The 22,033-nt window shown below is 61.0% G+C and overlaps 2 protein-coding genes across 2 annotated transcripts in view; both read right to left on the reverse strand.

The window, feature by feature from the left end:
• Positions 1-9,216: 9,216 nt before the first annotated feature.
• On the reverse strand, positions 9,217-14,591 carry STAC3 (SH3 and cysteine rich domain 3). Its single transcript, XM_083881199.1, has 12 exons — positions 14,480-14,591; positions 13,475-13,541; positions 12,860-13,118; positions 12,359-12,456; positions 12,081-12,156; positions 11,572-11,663; positions 11,403-11,469; positions 11,173-11,222; positions 10,913-11,007; positions 10,624-10,675; positions 10,357-10,494; positions 9,217-9,774 (listed from the first exon to the last, which is right to left on the reverse strand). Exons 2-12 carry the CDS (start codon positions 13,538-13,540, stop codon positions 9,676-9,678), a joined length of 1,092 nt encoding a protein of 363 aa, XP_083737325.1. The 5' UTR covers position 13,541; positions 14,480-14,591; the 3' UTR covers positions 9,217-9,675.
• A 1,009-nt stretch (positions 14,592-15,600) lies between these two features.
• R3HDM2 (R3H domain containing 2) overlaps positions 15,601-22,033 on the reverse strand; it is a 41,258-nt gene continuing 34,825 nt past the window's right edge. Inside the window, exons 16-24 of the mRNA XM_083880996.1 lie at positions 21,815-21,941; positions 21,169-21,404; positions 20,693-20,847; positions 20,174-20,274; positions 19,305-19,474; positions 19,013-19,157; positions 18,822-18,922; positions 18,639-18,723; positions 15,601-16,260 (exon numbers count right to left, since the gene is read on the reverse strand). Of these exons, the coding sequence (XP_083737122.1) occupies positions 15,914-16,260; positions 18,639-18,723; positions 18,822-18,922; positions 19,013-19,157; positions 19,305-19,474; positions 20,174-20,274; positions 20,693-20,847; positions 21,169-21,404; positions 21,815-21,941 (1,467 nt within the window). The 3' untranslated portion in view covers positions 15,601-15,913. The remainder of the gene's footprint in view (positions 16,261-18,638; positions 18,724-18,821; positions 18,923-19,012; positions 19,158-19,304; positions 19,475-20,173; positions 20,275-20,692; positions 20,848-21,168; positions 21,405-21,814; positions 21,942-22,033) is intronic.

Genomic DNA, 22,033 nt, shown 5'->3' on the forward strand with positions numbered 1-22,033 from the left:
GCTGGATCCGGGGGCCAGGTGGCTCCACACATCCCACAGGCTCCGATCCGAGGAGGGAGGGGGGCCCCGGGCCGCTGTCAAGCGGCAGCACCAGCAGCTGCGGAAGGGTCTGGGCTGGGATTGCTGCTCCAATTAGCTGGAATCGTGCTTCCCCGCCGCGCCTGACACCGAAAAACCGACATAATTACCCGCAGCGACAGGGAAGGCAGGACCGCGGCTCTCGCTTAATTGAGTGTTTACAGCCTGCGCGGATGGGGGAAACAGCCCCCCAGACAAGCAAACGCCTCCCCCTCAGCCAGGGAAAACACTGAGGGGGGGGGGAAATAGCCCCATCCTCCCGCACCGGGGCTCGCCACATCCTCACACCCCTCCCCTGGCTGTCCCTGTCCCTGTCCCCAGGTGGACAGGACAGGTGGCCCCTGCCAGCGCCGCCGCCGCCGCTCCTGCAGCTCCTGGTTGACTTGCAAATGCAGCCGCAGGAGCTGCAGGTCTCGCTCCTGTCAGCCGGGATGAAATCCCGAGGGGCGGCTCGGGGGGTCGGGCAGGCAGAAGGGGGTGATGGGGCACAGGGACAGAGCCAGATGTGCCCTGAGGTGGTGATGGGGACATGGGGACACAGCCAGATGTGCCCCGAGGTGGTGATGGGGACATGGGGACACACCCAGATGTGCCCTGAGGTGGTGATGGGGACATGGGGACACAGCCAGATGTGCCCCTGAGGTGGCAATGGGACATGGGGACACCCTGCCCAAGGACTGGGTCCTCCTGCAGTGTGGACACCCCACCCCAAAGGGCTGTGGCCGTTTTGGGGCAGGACAGGCACCCCAAGGCAAAGGGATCAGTGAAGTCCCACCCCACACCCCCCCCCCCAATCTGTCACACCGTGTCACCTCCACCCCCCGGCTGACCCAGCTCCTGCCCAGCTGTTTTCTCCTCGTTAATTTTTGATGAGCGGGATGAGAATTCAGCACATCGTGGACCCCATAACAATGAGCACCGGGGCCAGAGGGCTCCGAGGGGGGGCACGGCCGGGGCTCCCCCCGCTGCGGCCGCCACCTCCGGAATGGGAATGGAAATAGGAATGGGAATGGGAATGGGAATAGGAATGGGAGTGGGAATTGGAATGGGAATAGGAATAGGAATAGGAATGGGAATGGGAATGGGAATGGAAATGGGAATAGGAATAGGAATGGGAATGGGAATGGGAATAGGAATGGGAATGGAAATAGGAATGGGAATGGAAATAGGAATAGGGATGGGAATGGAAATGGGAATGGAAATGGGAATAGGAATAGGAATGGGAATGGAAATAGGAATAGGGATGGGAATGGAAATGGGAGTAGGAATGGGAATAGGAATGGGAATGGGAATGAGAATAGGAATGGGAATAGGAATAGGAATGGGAATGGGAATGGAAATAGGAATGGGAATGGGAATAGGAATGGAATAGGAATAGGAATGGAAATGGGAATGGAAATGGAAATGGGAATGGGAATAGGAATGGAATAGGAATGGGAATAGGAATGGGAATAGGAATAGGAATGGGAATGGGAATCTGCTCCTGCACAGGACACTGAGTGGGCACACACGTCCCAAACACGCCTGTGGAGATGCCCAGGAATAGGGCAGGGATGTCCAGGTGTGGAAATCCAGGGATCAATGTGACATTCCCCCCACCCCAAATGTGACACCCCACAGTGTCCCCCACCCCACTGGTGTCATCCCTGCTCTTCATTCTCCCCCCACCCTCCAGAATCACCTGTGGGATGTGACATCTGGGGGAAAAGGGGCCTTTTGCTGTATCCCACAATTGGGGGTACTGGGAGGGGGTGTGGGGTGCACTGAGCCCACCCCAGGCACCTGAGCCCACCCCATGGATGCCCCCCAGCATTTTCATGTCACCACCGGGACCCCAAACCAGGCTGGAGGGGGGGAGGAGGGGGGAGAGCAGCCCCTCAGCCCCTCCAGACGTCTGCCACTGCCTGATGTGCCCAACTGGAATCGCTAATTCCAATAAAGCCAAGCTAGATTAATTTTCATTTCCCCATGCAAATCAGCGCTAATTAGGATGGATTTAGTTCACCTCACAGGGGCTGTGGGGACAGAGGCTGCGGCAGCCCCGAGCCCCAGCCAGGCTTTGGGGGGTTCATCCTCTGTCAAGGGTGGATCCCGATGGATTTGGGGGGGTCAAGAGCCGGGAGCGGGGGCAGCAGGAAGGCCCCTTGAACAGGGATTGATCCAGATGCTCTGTCCCTCCCCAAGACCCTCCAGACCTCCCTCCTGGTCCCCAGGAGTGATTGGAGGGACAGCGAGAGGGCAGGGATTGATCCAGATGCTCTGACCATCCCCAGGACCCTCCAAGTCTCCCCCCTGGTCCCCAGGAGTCATTGGGGGTACAGCAGGAGGACAAAGGTTGATGCAGATGCTCTGACCATCCCCAGGACCCTCCAGGTCTCCCCACTGGCCCCCAGGAGTCACTGGGGGGACAGCAGGAAGGTGGGGATTGATCCAGATCCTCTGTCCATCCCCAAGACCCTCCCAGGTCTCCTTCTTGCTCCCCAGGAATCACTGGGGGGACAGCGGGAGGGCAGGGATTGGTCCAGATGCTCTGTCCCTCCCCAGGACCCTCCAGACCTCCCCCCTGGTCCCCAGGAGTTATTGGGGGTACAGCAGGAAGGCAGGGATTGATACAGATGCTCTGTCCATCCCCAAACCCTCCAGATCTCCCCCCTGCTCCCCAGGAGTCATTTGGGGGAACAGCAGGAGGGCAAGGATTGATCCAGATGCTCTGTCCATCCCCAGGACCCTCCAGGCCTCCCCCCTGATCCCCAGGAGTCATTGGGGAGACACCAGGAGGGCAAAAGGTTGATGCAGATGCTCTGACCATCCCCAGGACCCTCCAGGTCTCCCCCCTGGTCCCCAGGAGCCAGATCTGCCCCAAAGCTCATCCCTGCCTCCATGAGTGCCCGAGGGGCATCACCAGACCACTGCAGACACACAAAGGTGCCAGTGAGACAAAGAGGGGGGTCTCACCACCCAAAACCCTCGGCCTGTCAGGGATCCAGGGCTGGTTTGCTCAGCTGGAAGCACAGCAGGGACTGGGGGTCCTGGGGGGCAGGGGTGGGGTCTGTGCTGCCCTGAGCGGGGGTCCCAGCAGGGTGCGACCACCCCTGGGTGCCCGGGATGGGTGACAGCGCATTCCCCCCCCCTCTCCCCGCCCGACTTCTTTCAGATTCTGCTTTCGCCTCCTTCTTTGCCAAATATTTAACTAATTCCCGCTGCCCGCGGGCTCCTGCTTGCGCAGGTTGTTGTGGAGCCAAGGAGGAGGACGCGGCTGCCTCAGAGCAGGGACCCCCCCCCCCAGGCTCAGAATTGCCCCCCCAAAAAATAAAGGGCTGGCACATCTGGACCCCCCCCCCGCAGCCCTGGCACAGCTGGGAGCGGAGCCCAGGATTTGGGGCGCAGCCAGACTGGCCCAGACCCAACACTGGGACCCCCCAGCCTCATCTGCAGCCCCCAAAATCTGAGTGGGGGGTTCTGAAGGCTGTGAGGAGCTGTGCAGGAGTGGGAGAGGCTCAGAGCTAGCCCCCCCAAAAAATAAAGGGCTGGTTCACCTGGAGCCCCCCCAGCCCTGGCACAGCTGGGAGCGGAGCCCAGGATTTGGGGCACAGCCAGGCTGGCCCAGACCCCAACACTGGCATCCTCCAGCCTCATCTGCAGCCCCCAAATCTGAGTGGGGGGTTCTGAAGGCTGTGAGGAGCTGTGCAGGAGTGGGAGAGGCTCAGAGCTAGCCCCCCAACAAAATAAAGGGCTGGTTCACCTGGAGCCCCCCCAGCCCTGGCACAGCTGGGAGCGGAGCCCAGGATTTGGGGCACAGCCAGACTGGCCCAGACCCAACACTGGGACCCCCCAGCCTCATCTGCAGCCCCCAAATCTGAGTGGGGGGTTCTGAAGGCTGTGAGGAGCTGTGCAGGAGTGGGAGGCTCGGTGCTGTGCCATATGGGGGACCCCAGAACCAGCCCCCCAGCTCTGGATCCAGCCCTCTTTAGCCCCTGGCTCTGATGTCCCCCAAAATCTGCTTTTCCTGGTGCCCCTCACCCCTAAGCCACAGCCCAAGAGCCCCAAATTCCTCCACCTCCCCACCCAGGCACTGGAGCAGCCTGAGAGGGGCAGGGGGGGCACTGCCCCATCTCCCCTAAATCAGCTGGGGGCTGAGAAAAGGGGCTCTGGGGGGGATTGTGGGGGGTCCGTGAGGGGTTTCAGGAGGTTGTGGGGGTCCGTGAGGGGTTTCAGGGGATTGTGGGGGCTCTGGGGGGCGTTGTGGGGGTTGTGAGGGGCTCTAGGGGGATTGTGGGGGTCTCTGAGGGGCTTCAGGGGGTTGTGGGGGTCTGTGAGGGGTTTCAGGGGGTTGTGGGTGTCTGTGATGGGTTTCAGGGGGCTCTGGGGGCTCTGGGGGGCATTGTGGGGGTCTGTGAGGGGTTTCAGGGGGTTGTGGGGGCTCTGGGGGAGCTGTAGCAGTTTTCGGGGGGCTCTGGGGGAGCTGTAGCAGTTTCAGGGGGCTCTGGGGTTGCTGTAGCAGTTTTTGGGGGGCTCTGGGGGAGCTGTAGCAGTTTTGGGGGGCTCTGGGGTTGCTGTAGCAGTTTGGGGGGCTCTGGGGGAGCTGTAGCAGTTTTGGGGGGCTCTGGGGGAGCTGTAGCAGTTTTCGGGGGGCTCTGGGGGAGCTGTAGCAGTTTCAGGGGGCTCTGGGGTTGCTGTAGCAGTTTTGGGGGGCTCTGGGGGAGCTGTAGCAGTTTCGGGGGGCTCTGGGGGACTCTGCCGTGCTTTGGGGGGATCACCAGTGGCAAACAGCCGGCGGCGGCGGCTGCTCTGCCCTCATTAAATCCCCCGTAACGAGCTCCGAGCCCCGGGGCCCTGCCGGACTCGGGTCATTAGGGCTGACAAGGAGCTGTCACAGCGGGAGACGCGGCCTGTGTGTCCCCAAGGCCAGTGGGGACCCCCAGGGGGGTCACCCGTCCCTCGGATCCGGCTGGGGAGTGTCCGAGTGTCCCCCCTGCCCGCACTGGGAGTGGGGTGGGGGGTACAGGGGGTCTCTGGGGATCCTCAGGCTTCCCCCGGCAGCACCTGGAGGAGAGGAAGAGGAAGGAGAGGGGAGAAAGGAACAGAAAGGACGGGGGGGAAAGGGAATAAAAGGGGAAAGGGAATAAAAGGGGGAAAGGGAATAAAAGGGGGAAAGGGAATAAAAGGGGGAAAGGGAATAAAAGGGGAAAGGGAGTGAGACAGGAGCGCTGCCCATTCCCAGCTCCTCTCCCAAGACCCGGCAGTGGAGGAGGGTGAGGAGCAGAACACCCCACACTCCCCTCTCCAGTCCTTCAAAAAGAGGATGAGGATGAGGAGAGGATCCCAGTCCCTCAGGAAGAGGATGAGGAGAGGATCCCACCTCTCTCCAGTCCCTCAGGAAGAGGATGAGGAGAGGATCCCACTCCTCTCCAGTCCCTCAGGAGGAGGATGAGGATCCTACTCCAGTCCAGTCCTTCAAGAAGAGGATGAGGAGAGGATCCCACCCCTCTCCAGTCCCTCAAGAAGAGGATGAGGAGCAGAACACCCCAGCACTCCCCTCTCCAGTCCTTCAAAAAGAGGATGAGGATCCCACCTCCCTCCAGTCCCTCAGGAGGATGATGAGGATGAGGAGAGGATCCCACCCCACTCCAGTCCTTCAAAAAGAGGATCCCACCCCTCTCCAGTCCCTGAGGAGGATGAGGAGAGGATCTCACTCCACTCCAGTCCTTCAAAAAGAGGATGAGGAGAGGATCCCACCCCTCTCCAGCCCCTCAGTAGGAGGAGGAGAGGATCCTACCCCTCTCCAATCCCTCAGGATGAGGATGAGGAGAGGATCCCACCCCCCTCTAGTCCTTAAAGAAGAGGATGAGGATCCCACCCCTCTCCAGCCCCTCAGGAGGAGGAGGATGAGGATGAGGAGAGGATCCCACCCCTCTCCAATCCCTCAGGAAGAGGATGAGGAGAGAATTCCACCCCACTCCAGTCCCTCAGGAGGAGGATGAGGATGAGGAGAGGATCCCACCCCACTCCAGTCCCTCAGGAAGAGGATGAGGAGAGGATCCCACCCCTCTCCAGCCCCTCAGGAGGAGGATGAGGAGCAGAACCACCCCCCCGCCCCAGCCCCCCCGGCAGAGCCGCCCCTCCCCGGGGGCTCCGGGCACAGATAAGGAGCCCCGGCGCTCCCCAGGGCGAGTTTAATCTGGGACAGGACAGTTATTGGATAAATACCATGAATATGGAAATTGCATTTATGCTGATTTATGGCCGGGAGTGGAGTGGAGGGGAGTGGGGGGGCAGGTGGGGAGCGCAGACGCTTTAGTTTTACTTTAATCCATTTATTTCCCTGCCTGGAGATGGAGAACAAGCTCCGAGCGCTGCAGCTGCTGCTCCCTGTCCTCCGTGAGCCCCAGAAAGGGGGTGCAGGAGGGGCTGCCCCCCACTCTCCCACCCCGGAGCCCTGGGATGATGTATGGATCTGGCACGGGACCGGTGGGATTTCAATTAATTCCTGGGCCTCGCAGACTCCTGACCTTTCATGGGATGCGGGGAGAAATGGAGGTGATTAATCTGGAGGTCAGGGGGGGCTCCTCCAGCCGGATCCCTGTGAATTCCATGGGGTGGGATGGGGAGAAACCCCGTTCGCCTCAGGGGGAGCAGGGAGGGGACAGCCAGGAATGAGCAAACCACGGGAAAACAGGAAAAAAACAAAACAAAACAAAACAAAAACCAAACCCCCCCCAAACCCCTCCCAAAACAAACAAACAAACAAACAAACAAAAAAAACCCAAAAAACAAAAAAAAACCAAACCAAACAAAAACAAAAAAAACCCACAAAAAAACCCAAAAAAAAACCCCCCAAAAAAACCCAAAAAACCCCAAAACCCCCCCAAACAACAACAACAACAACAACAACAACAAAAAAAAAAAAAAAAAAAAAAAAAAAAAAAAAATTAAAAAACCCACTAAAGTGCTCAGCAGCCACAATACGGGGGGTGGGAAATCCCATCCACCTCTGAGTGCCCCTCACATCCACCCGGGGAGCAGCGGGAGTTGGGGATGCGAGGAGGGGGATGCACCTTTTAATTCCCCATTAACTGCTGATCAATCCAATTAGCTCCTGGCTGTAATGAAGGGCAGCTGCTTGGCTGGGGCCAGCTCTCTCTCCCTCCGCCCGAAAAACATCCCAAAAAACATCCCAAAACGCATCCCAAAGCGCATCCCACCCTGGCATCCCACCAGGAGCCGGCAGGGAAAGGGGCTGGGGGGTGGGAGCCTGATAGAAGGTGTTTTACCCAATTTTCCAGCTGACTCTAATTAAGTTGTTCTCTTCAGCTGTTAAATTAGCCAGAGCCCTCCCCCCTTCCCAGGGTGGTTCCCCCCCTTTCCCTCCCCCCCGCCCAGATGCAGCAAATCAGCTGCTGCCCCCTCCCCCCCCCTCCCCTCCCGCAGGGCTCCGCAAATAAATAAATAGACAATCCCGGGAAAATTAACCGTGTGAGGAGCCGCAAATGAGGTGGAAAATTTTAATGGTTCGGCATTTAAAGCTGTGTGACAGGAGGGGAGGGGGGGGGGAGAAGGAGGAGGGAGGTCAGTCCTGAGGTTTGCCCCCTCCTCTCTCACCCCCAATTGGCACCCCCCCCCCATTTCCATCATTCCCGGAGCAGCATCTGCGGTGTTTGGGGTGCTGGGAGTGGGGGGACACCCCAATATGGGGGTCACACACCTCCTTTTCTCTCCCCCCTGGGGTTCCCTGTACCCCCCATAACCCCCTCAGCAGCCACATGGAGTTGGGGGGGGAAAAACACGGGGACCCCTCCTCACGGCCCCCCCTCCCCATTCCCCTTTTCCCCCAATTCCGTCCCCGGTACCGGTACCGGGGTGGGGGGGCTGCCCCAAGAACCGCCCGCCAGGGGGCGCCGCTGTTTTCCCACCTAATTTTCATATTTTTTGCATATTTTTGCATAATTTTGCATAGAGCGCCGCCGCGCGGCGTGTCGGCAGCGCCCCCTCGTGGCGGAGCCGGGAAAACCAGGCCACACCCACCGCGCAGGCCACGCCCACCCCGCCCGCCCGTCGCCGTGGTTACCGCTGACGTCACGGGGCCGTGACGTCACGGGGCCCGAGCACCTGTTCCTGGCCCGGCGCCCGCCCCCGCCGCGCTCCAAGGTCTCGTCCTGTCCCCGGCCTGTCACCTGTCGCCCGCCGTCCCTTTTCGGGCCCCGCCGGGCCCCGCGCCAGCGCTGCCCCCCCGGGGGGGTCCTGGGTCCGCCCCCTCCCCTCCCACTGCCCGTGCCCGGCTGGGACCCCGCTGGGGGCCACCGGCACCCCCTCAGTGACCAGTGACACCTCCCTCCATCAGAGGCCACCGGCACCCCCTCAGTGACCAGTAACCCCTCCCATGACAATGGGGCCACCAGCACCTCCAGAGTGACCAGTGACCCACCCCCTCATTTGGGATCCACCACCACTGTCACAGTGACAACCCCCCCCCAATGGGGCCACCGGTACCCCCTCAGTGACCAGTGACCCCTCTATCAGGGGCCACCACCACTGTCACAGTGACCAGTGACACCTTCCCCCAACAATGGGGCCACCAACACCTCCACAGTGACCAGTGACCCCTCCCTCCATCAGGGGCCACCGCCACTCTCACAGCGACCAGTGACCCACCCCCTCCATTGGGGGCTACTGGCACCCCCACAGTGACCAGTGACACCTTCCCCCAACAATGGGGCCACCGGCACCCTCATAGTGATCAGTGACCCCTCCCTCCATCGAGGGCCACCGCCACTCCCACAGTGACCAGTGACAAGCCCCCCCCACAATGGGGCCACTACTCTCACAGTGACCAGTGACGCCTTCCCCAACAATGGGACCACCGGTACCCCCACAGTGACCAGTGGCCCACCCCGTCCATCAGGGGCCACCGGCACCTCCAGAGTGACCAGCAACCCCTCCATCGAGGGCCACCGCCACTGTCACAGTGACCAGTGACACCTTCCCCCAACAATGGGGCTACCGACACCCCCGCAGTGACCAGTGAGTGCCCCTCCCCATAAAATCCACACTGGAGAGCCGGGGTGGGCACAGCCATGTATTGCCAAAACCCGGGAGCAGCGGGGCAGGACCCCCCCCGACCCTCCCCACGTCTCCCGGTGTCCCCCCACTCGGTCTGGGGGGCTCCACAGGGGGTCTGGGGGTGCCCCCTGCTTGTATCCAGTGTCTCTGGAGGCACCAAAACCTCCCACGGGGGAAGAGCCCTTGGGGCACCCCATCCTGCCCCGGTCCTGGGGGGGACAAGTCCCCCAGGGACCCCCCAGGGACCCCATTGCTGCAGGCAGCAGGATTGGGGGTGCCCTTCCCTGACCCCATACCTGTCCCGCAGCCAGGGCCCCCCATCCCAATCCTGGGGTCCTTCCATTCCCCATCCCGAGGGTCCCCCGTCCCCATCCCGTGGGTGTCCCCGTCCCCATCCCTGCCCTGCAGCCGTTCTCTCCGTCCCTGTCCCTGTCCCCATCCCCACCCCGCAGCCAGAGTCTCTCTGCCCCATCCCAGGGGTCTCTGCCCCATCCCAGGGGTCTCTCTCCCCCATCCCAGGGGTCCCCCCCGCAGCCCCCCTCAGATCTCCTCCAGGAAGTCCACAGGGAACAGCCCCACTTTGCGGCCGGTGAAGACTTTGACGTAACCGTTCACCTCCTCGCCCTTCTGCACCACGATCTGCGGGCGAGAGGGGACCGGGTGAGACCCCCGGGACCTCCCCAGAGCAGGGGAACCCCTCCCAGACCAGGGGAAACCCCCCCCAGAGCAGGGGACCCTCCCCCAGAGCAGGGGGAACCCCTCCCAGACCAGGGGAAAACCCCCCCCAGAGCAGGGGAAACCCCCCAGAGCAGAGGAAACCCCACCAGAGCAGGGGGAACCCCACCAGAGCAGGGGGAACCCCCCAGAGCAGGGGGAGCCCCCTAGACCAGGGGGAACCTCCCAGAGCAGGGGGAACCCCACCAGACAGGGAAACCCCCCAGAGCAGGGGGAACCCCCCCTCCCCAGAGCAGGGGGAACCCCACCAGAGCAGGGGAACCCCCCAGAGCAGGGGGAACATCCCCAGAGCAGGGGGAACCACCCCCAGAGCAGGGGGAACCCCCAGAGCAGGGGAACCCCCAGAGCAGGGGGAACCCCCAGGTCTCATCCAAGGGGCTGGGGGAGGTGGGAACTGGAGGGATGATGATGTTGGTTATGGAATACAGAGATGGGGGGCTTGGAGGGGGGTCTGGATGGTGATGGGGTAGGAGGATCCCATCTCACCTGATCCTTCTTGAGCGTGATCTGCCCGATCTCCCGGTTGCCCACGAAGGAACGCGTCACTTTGTGCACCCGCTCTCCTGCCCGCACCCGGATGATGAAATTGGGGGGGAAATACCCGATTTTCTCACCGATCTTCCCCTGGAAGGAGGAAGTGGGGGAGTGCAAGGGGGGATTGGAGCCGATCTGGGGGTCTCAATCCCCGCCCTGCCAGGCTGGGGGTTGATAGAAGGTTTGGGTGCCCCCATTCCCAGCCGAGCTCTCCCTTACCCGCCACCACTCCTCATTGGAGTCATCGACCACCGTGATCTTCTCCCCCGGTCTGGAAGGGAAGGAAGGGATCTCTGAGGAGGGGCAGGACCCCCAGCCATGGGAGACCCCAAGGAAAATCTCTTTTCCTTCAGAATGGGCTCCTCCAGCACAGGACACATGCAGCCCCTGGGCTCAGGGACAGGCTGGTCCTGCACAGAGCAGCTCAGCCTTGAGAAATCCACAGAACCACATCAATCCAAACCCTGAAAGCCTTGGGAAAGAGCCCAGGACAAGGCTGGGAACTCACGGGAAGTCCAGGTCGTCCTTCTCCAGGGCTTTGAAGCGATAAAGTGCCACGAAATAATGAGACTGCAGGAACCCCCCTGGCTGCGGCTTCTTGCTCTGAGGGGACACAGTTTGGGGTTTGTAATCCCACAGGCTGCAGCCAGCCCTGAGGATCCCAGCAGGGAGATCCCACAGGCTGCAGACAGGCCTGAGGATCCCAGCAGGGAGATCCCACAGGCTCTGCTCAAGCCTTTGGGGTGCAGGGCGAGGATGAGGGGGTACCTTGTCGTCTGTTGGGCTCTTCTCAGCCTTCTTGTCCCCTTCAGAGGCACCTGGGAACGGGAGGAGGGGTCACACCTCTCCTGGTGGCGCCTCTCGAGGGTCTCCTCAGCCAATGTGGAGATGCAATGAGAGCCCCATAGAACTGGAGACCCTCTTTCTGCAGGGCAAACCCCCCCCATGGGCTCCCTGTCCCCTGGGCTCAGCCCCCCAACCCTCGGCCCCGCGCTCACCACCCTCAGCTTTGCTCCCCACCGGCTTCGTGGCCTCTGGCTCCTCGTCCATCATCGCAGCCAAGGGCTGGAAGGCAGAGACACCTCTCAGAGGGTGCAGAGCAGGGGGTTATTGGGGTGCTGGAACCGCACCGGCAGGAATTTGGTGAGAGCCCGACCCCACACTCACATTTTTCTTGTCGTCCTGGCCTTTTTTGCGCTCCTTGTTGGCCATGATGACTCCGGTCCGCAGAGTCTCGAACACGGGGTCGCTCCTGTTTGCTGTGGGGACAGGGGAATGGTGAGGGGGGATCAGGGGTGGGACACGAGGGGTGGGTGTTGTAATTCTCTAGGGAAATGGTTTCTCCCTCCTGACCCCCTGGATTCCCTGACCACTCAGAGTGACCCTTACTTCCTTCTCTGACCCCATTGCCTGTGGTCCAGCTGTCTCTCCTCCGAGCTGGGAGGATATAAATTTATAAATTGTCTCTCCTTCCTTTGTTCTGCCTCTTTCCCCCCTGGAAACTCGAAGAATAAACGCCTGGGACAAATGTCCTAGGGAAAGGGCCTCTTCTGAGATATCTCACCTCATCCTTAGTATAATTCTCTCCAAATCCTCCTAATAACTGAGCTGGCTAAAGCCCCCAGGAGGAGGGCAGGAGAGGGAATATATCAGGTGGGGACACCAAGGGGACTTACCGAGCTGGTCCTTGGTGCCGGCGTACTGCTGGTCGCTGTAGAGGGGAGAGCTGTAGGCTCTGCGGAACCCGGGAGGCTGAGAGGAGAGAGAAGGAGTCAGAGCATCAGCCACCCCCCAAACCCACCTGTCAGAGCTGAGGGGACCCCCAGAGGGGGATACCGGGGTCCCCCTCAGAGCTAGGAAATGACAGGGGTGGTGGCACTTGTGTCCTGCCCGTGGGGGGACACTCCCGGGGTGCCCTGGACCTGGGGGCTGGAGGTGAGGGGGTGGCACTCACGATCTTGCCGAAGCAACGCTGCATCTCCACGTAGGACTGGCAGTGGTGGTGGATGTTGGTTTTGCAGTTCTTGCACCTCAGGCCAAATTTGTTGTTGACTGGCAGTGGAGAGGGGGGGTGGAAAGGAGAGGGAATGTGACACTGCAGCTGTGAAACGGCCGGGACAGAGCCCTGGGCAGCCCTGGCCCCCAGCCCCAGCCCTGGCCCCCAGCCCCAGCCCTGCCCGTGGCCCCCAGCCCTGCCCATGTCCCCCAGCCCCAGCCCTGCCCATGGCCCCCAGCCCCAGCCCTGCCCGTGGCCCCCAGCCCTGCCCGTGGCCCCCAGCCCTGCCCATGGCCCCCAGCCCCAGCCCTGGCCCCCAGCCCCAGCCCTGCCCGTGGCCCCCAGCCCTGCCCATGGCCCCCCAGCCCTGCCCATGGCCCCCAGCCCTGCCCGTGGCCCCCAGCCCTGCCCATGGCCCCCCAGCCCTTCCCATGGCCCCCCAGCCCCCTCAGGACTCACGGACGATCATCCGGGCACAAACGTCACAGAATTTGGGCTTTTTGAAGTAATGATCTTTGAACTTGTGAGGTTTGTCATTAACAAGTTTTTCGGGTTCGGGAGGGGGCTCGGGCTCCTCCTCCTCTTCCTCCTCTTCATCATCCTCATAAATGTAGTAGATGGGTCCCCCCGAGGGGCTGACCAGCTCCCCGTTGGGCTGTGGCTCCGGCGCCGGCTCCTCCTTGGGTTTCCGCTGGAAAAGTTGCTTCAGCTTCTGCAGCTGCTGGGCAGGAGAGGATGTGGATGGTGTGTGGGGGAGGCAGGAGAGCAGAGACCCTGTGCCCGGCTCCTTGCCCCAGAGACCCCCTCCACAAGCAGGAGGAGACTCCAGAAATGCTCTGAAGATCCCTCCTCCCAGTCCTGTGGAGTGCCCACAAAAGAGGAAGCTGTGGTTCCTGAGCACCTCATGCATGTGGACACTCCAGGGAAATGCCCACCCAACACCCGGCTGGATCAGGGGCCCAAAGGCCCCCCAGGCCTCCCAAAGCCTCCTGGGGCTGTGGCAGGATGATGATGATGATAAGAGAAGGGGCTTTTCCCCCACCCACCCAAACTGCCCTGTGGGCACCCACTTACCCGGCTCTTGGGTTTCCCACCTGAAGCAGGTGAAGCTGGTGGCTCTGGCACTTCTTTCTCTGTCATGCTGCAAGGGGAAGAGACAGAGATGGTGTTGGCTGGGGCAGTTCCAGCTGCAGGAGCCCAGCAGGGACTGAAGTGGTCAGACCCTGCAGGGTTGGGTGGGCAGTGCCTCCCCTTCCCTTGCCCATCCAGCAGCCCCTGGCTGGGATTGTCCTGGAAAAGGCTGATTCTGCCAGGGGAAATTCGGGGTCACTCCCATCCTGCAGCCCCTGACCCGGCCAGGGCTGGTTTTGTCCCAGAGATCCCCAGGGCTGGTTTTGTCCCAGAGATCCCCAGGCAGGTTTTGTCTCAGAGATCCCCAGGGCTGGTTTTGTTTCAGAGATCCCCAGGCAGGTTTTGTCTCAGAGATCCCCAGGGCTGGTTTTGTCCCAGAGATCCCCAGGGCTGGTTTTGTCTCAGAGATCCCCAGGGCCGGTTTTGTCCCGGAGATCCCCAGGGCTGGTTTTGTCTCAGAGATCCCCAGGGCCGGTTTTGTCCCGGAGATCCCCAGGGCCAGGCTGGAGGAGGTCAGTGCCCAGCCCAGAGTGTGGCACATCCTCTGACTCGGGCACACGGTGCCAAGTGCTGTGAGCCGCCCCTGGGCTGTCTGCACCTGCCCACCTTAGCCTGGACATCTCCATCTCCCCGTGAAACTGCAGATGGTGCCACCCTCAGATGGGCACAAGGGCCACACATCACCCGGCTTTAGGCTGCCACAGGGGCAGGATCTGCTCCTGCATCCCCCAAACCATCCCAGTGCCACCTTTGACAGCCCTCCCTGCACTTCCACACAACCCTCACTAATTTTGGTGATATCCAGCCCCCGTGGAAACCAGCCAGGAAAACCATCAGGAAGCAGCAATGGGAACGGGGAGCTCTGGGGTGAGGAATGGGGCACCCCAAGGCCCTGCAGCAGCCGGGGGAGCCCAGGGTGGGCACAGCCACAGCAAAGGGGGCACTTACCCTGTGCTTGGAGATCTCGACCTGCTCTGAAGAAGCCCCCAAAGGGCAGCCGGTGCCCCGTTGGCCGCAGAGCCCCCAGCCCTCCGTGCGGGGAGGGCCGGCAGCCGCCCCGGTCCGGTGGCGAGCGGAGTGACAGGACACAGGGGGACAACAGCTGAGCGGTGGCGGGGCTGACGCCGGGAAATTGGAGCCCCAGCGTGCGCCGGGAGGGAGCGGGCGGAGGAGCCACCGGCTATTTGCGTTGGTGGGTTGCTGGGCGTGCCAGGCCCCCCCCACCCGCCCCAAGCCTGGCCTGGGACAAAGAAGGAACCGGGAACAGCGAGAGCTCCAGGAATTGGGCACGCTGAGGGTTCCTGGAGCTGGGCACACCAAAGGCTCCAGTGTCTCCTGTGGTTGTGCATTGGAGGCTGCTGGGGGTTCTGGGGGCAGAGGGGCTGCACTGGGGTCTGTCATGGGGTGGAGTGGCTGCCTCACACCCTCTGACACCAAATCCTGCTGGTCCAGGCTCTGCTGGGATCCCACTGCTGCCTGTGGCCAGGGTCAGGGCACCCAGGGGTCCCTCAGGTCCCTGCCTGGCTGTGGGTGGTGTTGGCACAACCCTGGGGTTGGAGCCCCCCCTTCCTGGCAGCTCTTACCTGTCCAGCTGCACCTGCTCAGGAAGGTTGGGAGCATCCTGCTACTGCCAGAGGCTCTGGCTGTGCCACCCCAAATCCTGTCCCACCTGCGCCTGCCAGCTCCAGGTGGTGCTGCAGCCAGCAGGAATATGATGTTTCCTGGCAGGGCACACAGCTGGGGCTCTGGAATTCCTGCTCTGGAATTCCACAGCTGGAGGGGCTGGCAGCTGGGAGAAGAGGCCGTGAACATCTGTCAGGGGTCCAACACCAATCCAAATGCTCTGATCCCAGCCTGGGATCCCCACTTTGGCACAGTGGGGATATGCCAAGCTTGGGGGCAGGACTGGGCAGGATTGTCCCCCTTGCCAGTGTCCCTTCTGCTGTCCCCTCACCCCACTGAAGCAGCACAGAGCCACCAGCCCTGGCACTGGCAGAGAATTTCAAGTTATGTTCAAGTGATGGACAATTTTCCTTTTTTTTTTTTTTTATTTAAAAACAACCCCCCAAAATAAAATAAAACCAAAAAATTCTCCCCCCACCCCGCAAAATAATAATCCGATTAAATAAAATGTGCAGTGAACATACCAATCAACACCTGTATGTGCGGTCCAACACAGTGCTTAAACAAAACCATAGACACAGGGGAGGGGGGGCGGGCACGGGCGTCACTCCAAAAAAATAATAATTAAAAAAAAACAACAAAAATCAACTTCTTGTCTCTTAATTATGTTCATATAAATATATCAAGGAAGGAGGGCGAGAGGAAGGGAGGGCGGGAGGAGAAGAGGCCCAGGGGAGTGCCCGGTGCCCCAGGGGAGCCCTACTGGGAGCTCGCCCGCTCCAGCACCCGCAGGTCGTAGTTCTTTTTGGCCACGCGCAGCTTGAAGCGGCTGAGGGAGTTGTTGAGGCGGAGGGAGGCGTTCTGGGCAGCCAGCGGGCTGGGGAACACGGCCACGATGGTGTATAAGGCAGCGAGGTCACTGTGCCTGCCGTTCTCCGGAGTCCCGCTGTTGTCCCCGCCGCCGCCTCCGTCCCCGCGGCGCCCCTGAGTCTCTTTGAGCCACTGGATTTTGGCACCGGCCATGGCGAGCTGGGTGAAGAGCTTGTCGGCCTCTGTCCGTGTGATGCCCTCGGGAAGGTCCGTCACCTCCAGCACCCGGCCCAGCACTGCAGGGAAAGGAGACGAGTGTCACCGGCCAGGTCTTGGTGCTCCGGGGTGGAGCATCCACCTCTCCTGGGCCCAAGAATACCCTGCAGTGCCAAGCTGCTCCCACAGCAGGAATTTATTATTTTAAGTCAGTCACTTCCCCTCTAAAACATCCCTAGGTGCTCCCTGGAATGCCCCATCCCAATCCCTCCCTGTGCCCACAGTGCTGGTTTTGCCACAGGAGGAAACGTGGGTTATTTCCCAGTGTCCCATGGCTACAGGGAGACCAAGTTCTCCTGGTGTTCTTTGGATATCTGGGTAGTTCAGGCTTTCCCAGAGGCTCTGCCCTGTTTTCTTACCCCAAACCTCAGGAACCAGGACTGGGAGCCAATCCCATGCTCCCACCCTGATCCTGGGAGGGAGAATGGCTGCACCCATATGGAGGATGGTGGCACTGGGTGTGTCCTGTCTGATGGTACCCAAATATCTCTGCAGCTTCTGGCTCCAGTTCCAGCCCAGTGGTCTTCAAATCCCCCTGCAGCTCCTGGTTCTCCCCTATCCCTGCTCAGTGGCCCCCCAATCCCTCTGCAGCTCCCAGCTCCAGCCCTTGCCCTTAGGTACCCAAATTCCTCTGCAGCTCCTGGCTCTCTCTCCTATCCCTGCCCTGTAGCCCCCAAATCCTTCTGCAGCTCCTGGCTCCGGCCTTTGTCCCTACCTAATGGCCCCCCAGTCTCTCTGCAGCTCCCAGCTCCACCTGCCCTGTGGCCCCCCAATCCCTCTGCAGCCCCTGGCTCTCCCCTATCCCTGCCCTGTGGCCCTATATCCCTCTCAGCTCCCAGCTCCAGCACTTGCCCCGTGGTACCCAAATGCCTCTGCAGCTCCTGGCTCTCCCCTATCCCTGCCCTGTAGCCCCCAAATCCTTCTGCAGCTCCTGGCTCCGGCCTTTGTCCCTACTCAATGGCCCTCCAATCCTTCTGCAGCTCCCAGCTCCACCTGCCCTGTGGTGCCCAAATCCCTCTGCAGCTCCTGGCTCTCCCCTATCCTTGCCCCATGGCCCCAAATCCCTTTGCAGCCCCTGCCTCTCCCCTATCCCTGCCCTGTAGCCCTCAAATCCCTCTGCAGCTCCTGGCTCCAGCCTTTGTCCCTACCCAGTGGCCCCCCAATCCCTGTGCAGCTCCCAGCTCCACCTGCCCTGTGGTACCCAAATGCCTCTGCAGTCCCTGGCTCTCCCCTATCCCTGCCCTGTAGCCCCCAAATCCCTCTGCAGCTCCCAGCTCCAGCCCTTGCCCTGTGGTACCCAAATATCTCTGCAGCTCCTGGCTCTCTCTCCTATCCCTGCCCTGTAGCCCCCAAATCCTTCTGCAGCTCCTGGCTCCAGCCTTTGTCCCTATCCAATGGCCCCCCAGTCCCTCTGCAGCTCCCAGCTCCATCTGCCCCATGGCCCCAAATCCCTCTGCAGCCCCTGGCTCTCCCCTATCCCTGCCCCATGGCCCCCTATCCCTCTGCAGCTCCCAGCTCCAGCCCTTGCCCTGTGGTACCCAAATGCCTCTGCAGCTCCTGGCTCTGACCTCTGCCCTGCCCTGTGGTACCCGAATCCCTCTGCAGCTCCTGGCTCCAGCCCTGGCTCTGGGCTTAGCAGAGCTGCTGGAGGGATTCTTTGCTAATATTAACGTGGCACGTAGGGACCATGCCAGGGGCAGGAGGGGGGTAGGCAGCTCTTAAAGGGCCCCTGCAACCAGCTGCTGGTGGTGGCACTCAGGTGACGAGGGGGACAAGCCTGAGGCCTCCAGAGGGTCAGTGAGGGCTGCTCCATCCAAGCTGTGGGTCCCACCCTTGCCAAGGACCCAGTGGAGAGATCCTGGACATGGGTGGAGAGAAGTGATTCACTGGAACTCTCAGCCCTCTCAGCCACCCTGGGAGATCCCAAATCTCAAAGATGAGGCTCTGAAGCTGCGGGTCCCATGGGAAAGGGAGGCATAAGTGGGAAGAGTGACTTGGGAAAGCAGTGGTGGGAATGAGATCTCAAAGTCTGGACACTCACTTTCTGCTGATAAAGAGGAATAAAATCCCAGTTCTGCCAGCTCCACTCGCTCCTACATTTCCACCCTCTGAGAAGCAGGAATAGCATCCAGGAGTCCTCCTCAGAGGTTTTACTCCCTGTTCACCCACCTCCCTCAGGGCACAGTGGGCTGGGGCTGGATCTGCTGCACCCCCAGGCTGGACTCACCTGGGCTGGGGGGTGTTTGTGGGTGTGGGGAGGAGGCACTGGCAGGAACCATTCTCCAAAACCAGCATGGGGTTCTGTGGGATGCTGGTGTGGGCAGGGATGGCACCTGGAGTCTCCAAAATCTGTTTGTGGGGACATCAGAGGGCAAAGGGGCTGGAGGGGGTCACTTGCCTACGTCACTTGTCCCCAGGTCAGTGGACGCTGACTTTAGGGCCTGTCTCTTGCTCCGGTTTCCGTGCTTCATTCCAGTCTGCCCCTTGAAGGAGAACAAGGGCACTGTGTCACCTCAGGGGACACTGTGGCTTCATGGTGGCCGCAGAGGGGCCAGGGAGGGGACGCAGGGCCCGGCTGTACCTGGTGTCCTGTGTAGCTGGGCTGGTTGTGGAGCAGTGGCGGGGGACACAGGGACAGGTTGTACTGCAGAGGTTGGCCCAGCAGCGAGTACCTCCCATCACCTGCACGAGGAGGTGAGGAGTTTGTGGGGATCCCAGGAAAACCCCACAGCATTCCCAGCCCTGGGCTGTCCCCACACGCCTTCCCCTTACCTTGTGCTGGGCCCATGGGCCGGGGGAACTGTGTGAGGACGGGGAGGGGGCTCAGCCCCGTGCACACACTGTTGAGGTTGGTGACGGGCGACGGCGTCGGGGACTGGGTGGGGGACGTGATGGGGCTGTTCAGCTGGGTGCTGGCCTGGGGGAGGGACAGTGTCAGACACCCCCAGTGCTTGTGACTGCTCCCACACCCACCCTGACCCCGTGGGGTGACCCCCCACCCATCACCCAGCCCACCCCAAAGGCTGAGCTGCCCCCTCCCCATCCCTCCCAGTCCTCCCAGTACCTGAGCACTGGTGTCGGGGTTGTAGAGGTCTCCTGGCTTCTGCCCCCGCTGCTCCAGGCTGTAGTACTTACAGTGGCTCCACTGCACCACGGGGGGGTTTTGGGGTGCCTGGGGGCCGTTGGGGACATTCAGCTGCATCACCACCACACCAGGGCCTGACGGGGACACCCCTGGGGACAGACACAGGCGTGTATGGCCCAGGCTCTGCTGCTGTGGGACACAGAGCACCTGCCTGTCCCTGCCACTGCACACCCTTCCGCACAATCCCACTCTGGACTCTCTCCTCTGCCACTCATGACTTTCTCAGGCTGGTAAAACCCCACCAAGACCCTCTGGGGATTCCTCTCTAATAGCAAAGGTTATGCCTGGGAGTGATGATGTTTAATCCAGGAGAAATGGGAGCACAGGGGCCAAGCTGGTGGATGGCAGCTCAGTGACCGCTCTGAGCATCTCCACAGAACTCCAGGCAAAGGCTCCAAGCACGAATCCAGGTACAGAACTCCAGCATCCTGGCTCAGATCCTGCAGCTCACCAGGTCCAGACCTCCATCATCCCAGTTCAGCTTCTGCACCATCTCACCAGTTCCCAGCTCACTCTGACAGGCAGCAGGAATCCAGAGCCTCCCCATCTGCAGTTCTTCCCACTCTCAGCAATCCACAGCCCACCCAGCTCCCTCCACCCCACTGCCCACCAGGGCAGGGAGATGCCAGGCACGAGCCAGTGCCACGTCCTGATCATTCCCAGACTAAGGAATCTCCTTGCACAGAAGCTGCCAGACTTGGCTGTGAAGTGGCAGCTCTGCAGCCCGTGATCCAAAGGCTGATCCCACCTATGGAGTGGAGGCCAGCCCTGCCCGTGGCCCCTCGTACCTGAATACTGCTGCTGCATCTGGGGAGGGCTGCAGGGTGCTGGGGACTGTGGCATCTGGTACTGCTCAGAGCCAGGAGGCTGCAGGAACCCCACGGATGGGCTGTGGAGCAGAGAGGGCTCAGGTGAGGATGGGGATGGGGAGCAAGAGCACCTGCACAGGTTATTCCCAGTTCCCTCTTTACTGGGATGGCTGAACACACAGGAGCCTCTGGAGAGGGCTGGGCACGCAGGAGCTTGACATGCTGGTGGCCAGGAAGCCCTGACCAAGGGAGCCAGGAATAGACAAGCTCAGGGAGGAGCAGCACCTGTGGAACCCACCCACCTCCAGCCCCAGGGGCAGGTGCTCCACTCTCACAGCAAGATCACCATGGAACCACCAAACAGAATCATGGAATCTCCCGAGTTGGAAAGGACCCACAAGAATCATCAAGGCTGACTCCTGGCCTTGACAAGACACCCCCAAAACCCCCACTGTGGGCACAGCATCCCTTTCTCCCTCAGGTAGGCCAGAGCTTTACCTGGTGCCATTCTGCTGGGCAGTGGGGATGACACTGTAGTAGATGGGGACCCCTCCAGCCTGGAGCCCCCCCTGCACAGACTGGCTGGCTGGCACAAGCACCGGCTGCTGGAAGGGCTGCTGGACCACGTTCTGGGACTCACTGGCCATGGGAACCTGGGCAGGGAGGAAAGCAGCAGGTAACAGGTAACAGAGGAGAGAGAACTGGCCCAAGGAGACACCAGCAGGGTGAAGAGATTCGTGGTTTTTTCTTACAGCCCAGAGCAACCTCACCCAGGCACAGGTAGCCCCTCCCAGGGATCCTCCTGCTCCAGATGTATCCCACAGATCCCCACATGGATATGCCCTCCCCAAGCTGCCAGGCATTGCCCTGTGAGCAAATCTCCACCTTGGGCTCCATCCCTGAGGCACAGGGCACATCCTGCCCAGCCAGGGCCCCCTCCCAGCACCCCACCCTGGGGAGCAGCAGATGCCCACCTGGTATGAAGGCAGTGGCGTGTACTGGACCATCAGACCTTGCATCTGGTTCCCCATCCCACTCCTCTGGCTGCTGAGGATCCCGGGGGGCTGTGCCTGCTGCACCCCCATCACGCTCTGCATCTGGCCCCCCATGTTGTTCCTCTGGCTGTTGAGGAGCCCGGGGGGCTGCGCCTGCTGCACCCCCACCACACCTTGGTATGTTTGCTGCTGGTTGGACATCATTGGCTGTAAACCTGCCAGAACAGGGTGTCAATGGAGCAGCTTCTCAGTTGGACACAGGAAACAGCCCCAGATTTAGGGAAATAAATCCTGCCTCTGCCCCCACCTCCTGCTAAAGAGTGGGGAAAGGGCTTCCCTTGGAGCAGATGTAAACACACCCAAGGGAAAATCCTGGCTTTAAATTCTCCTGGCAGCCCCTTAGTGAGGCTTAAATCCACCTCATTCCCTCCCCCAGCAAGCTCAGAGGAGAGGGAGGGGAAGGACACAACAGATAGAGGCATCCCAACTTCCCAGCTAAGGAGCAGGTCCAGCAAAGAGTGGGAGATGGGGAAGAGCAACCAGACAGCACATGGGAGATCTTTGGAGCCAACAAAAGCAGCAGGAGAGGGAAAGCTGCTCCTTTCAACCTTTAACACCCTCTTACCTGGCTGCTGGGACTGCTGGGGGAGCTGCTGCGGGCGCTGGGAGCTGTAGGCCACTGGGTGACTGAGGGGTCGGTATTGCTGGCTGGAGTTCGGGTACTGCCCGGGGGGGTAGTAAGAAACCTGAATCTATCAGGGGCAAGAAAACAACAGTGGTGAGGACACAGGAGGGAGCAGGACCAAGAAAGCTGGTCCCCCAGGACCAGTTTTCTCTCTCACCT

This window comes from Zosterops lateralis (assembly GCF_965231275.1).
Source record: "Zosterops lateralis genome assembly, chromosome: 32".
Lineage (NCBI taxonomy): Eukaryota > Metazoa > Chordata > Aves > Passeriformes > Zosteropidae > Zosterops > Zosterops lateralis.

Excerpts from the sequence above, each read along its gene's own strand:
- STAC3 (XM_083881199.1), bottom strand. The coding sequence starts at position 13,540 with ATGACAGAGAAAGAAGTGCCAGAGCCACCAGCTTCACCTGCTTCAGGT. Across the intron at positions 11,008-11,172 it reads AGAGCCCAACAGACGACAAG|AGCAAGAAGCCGCAGCCAGG; the intron begins GTACCCCCTCAT and ends GTGTCCCCTCAG. Across the intron at positions 10,495-10,623 it reads CCAATGAGGAGTGGTGGCGG|GGGAAGATCGGTGAGAAAAT; the intron begins GTAAGGGAGAGC and ends TCCTCCTTCCAG.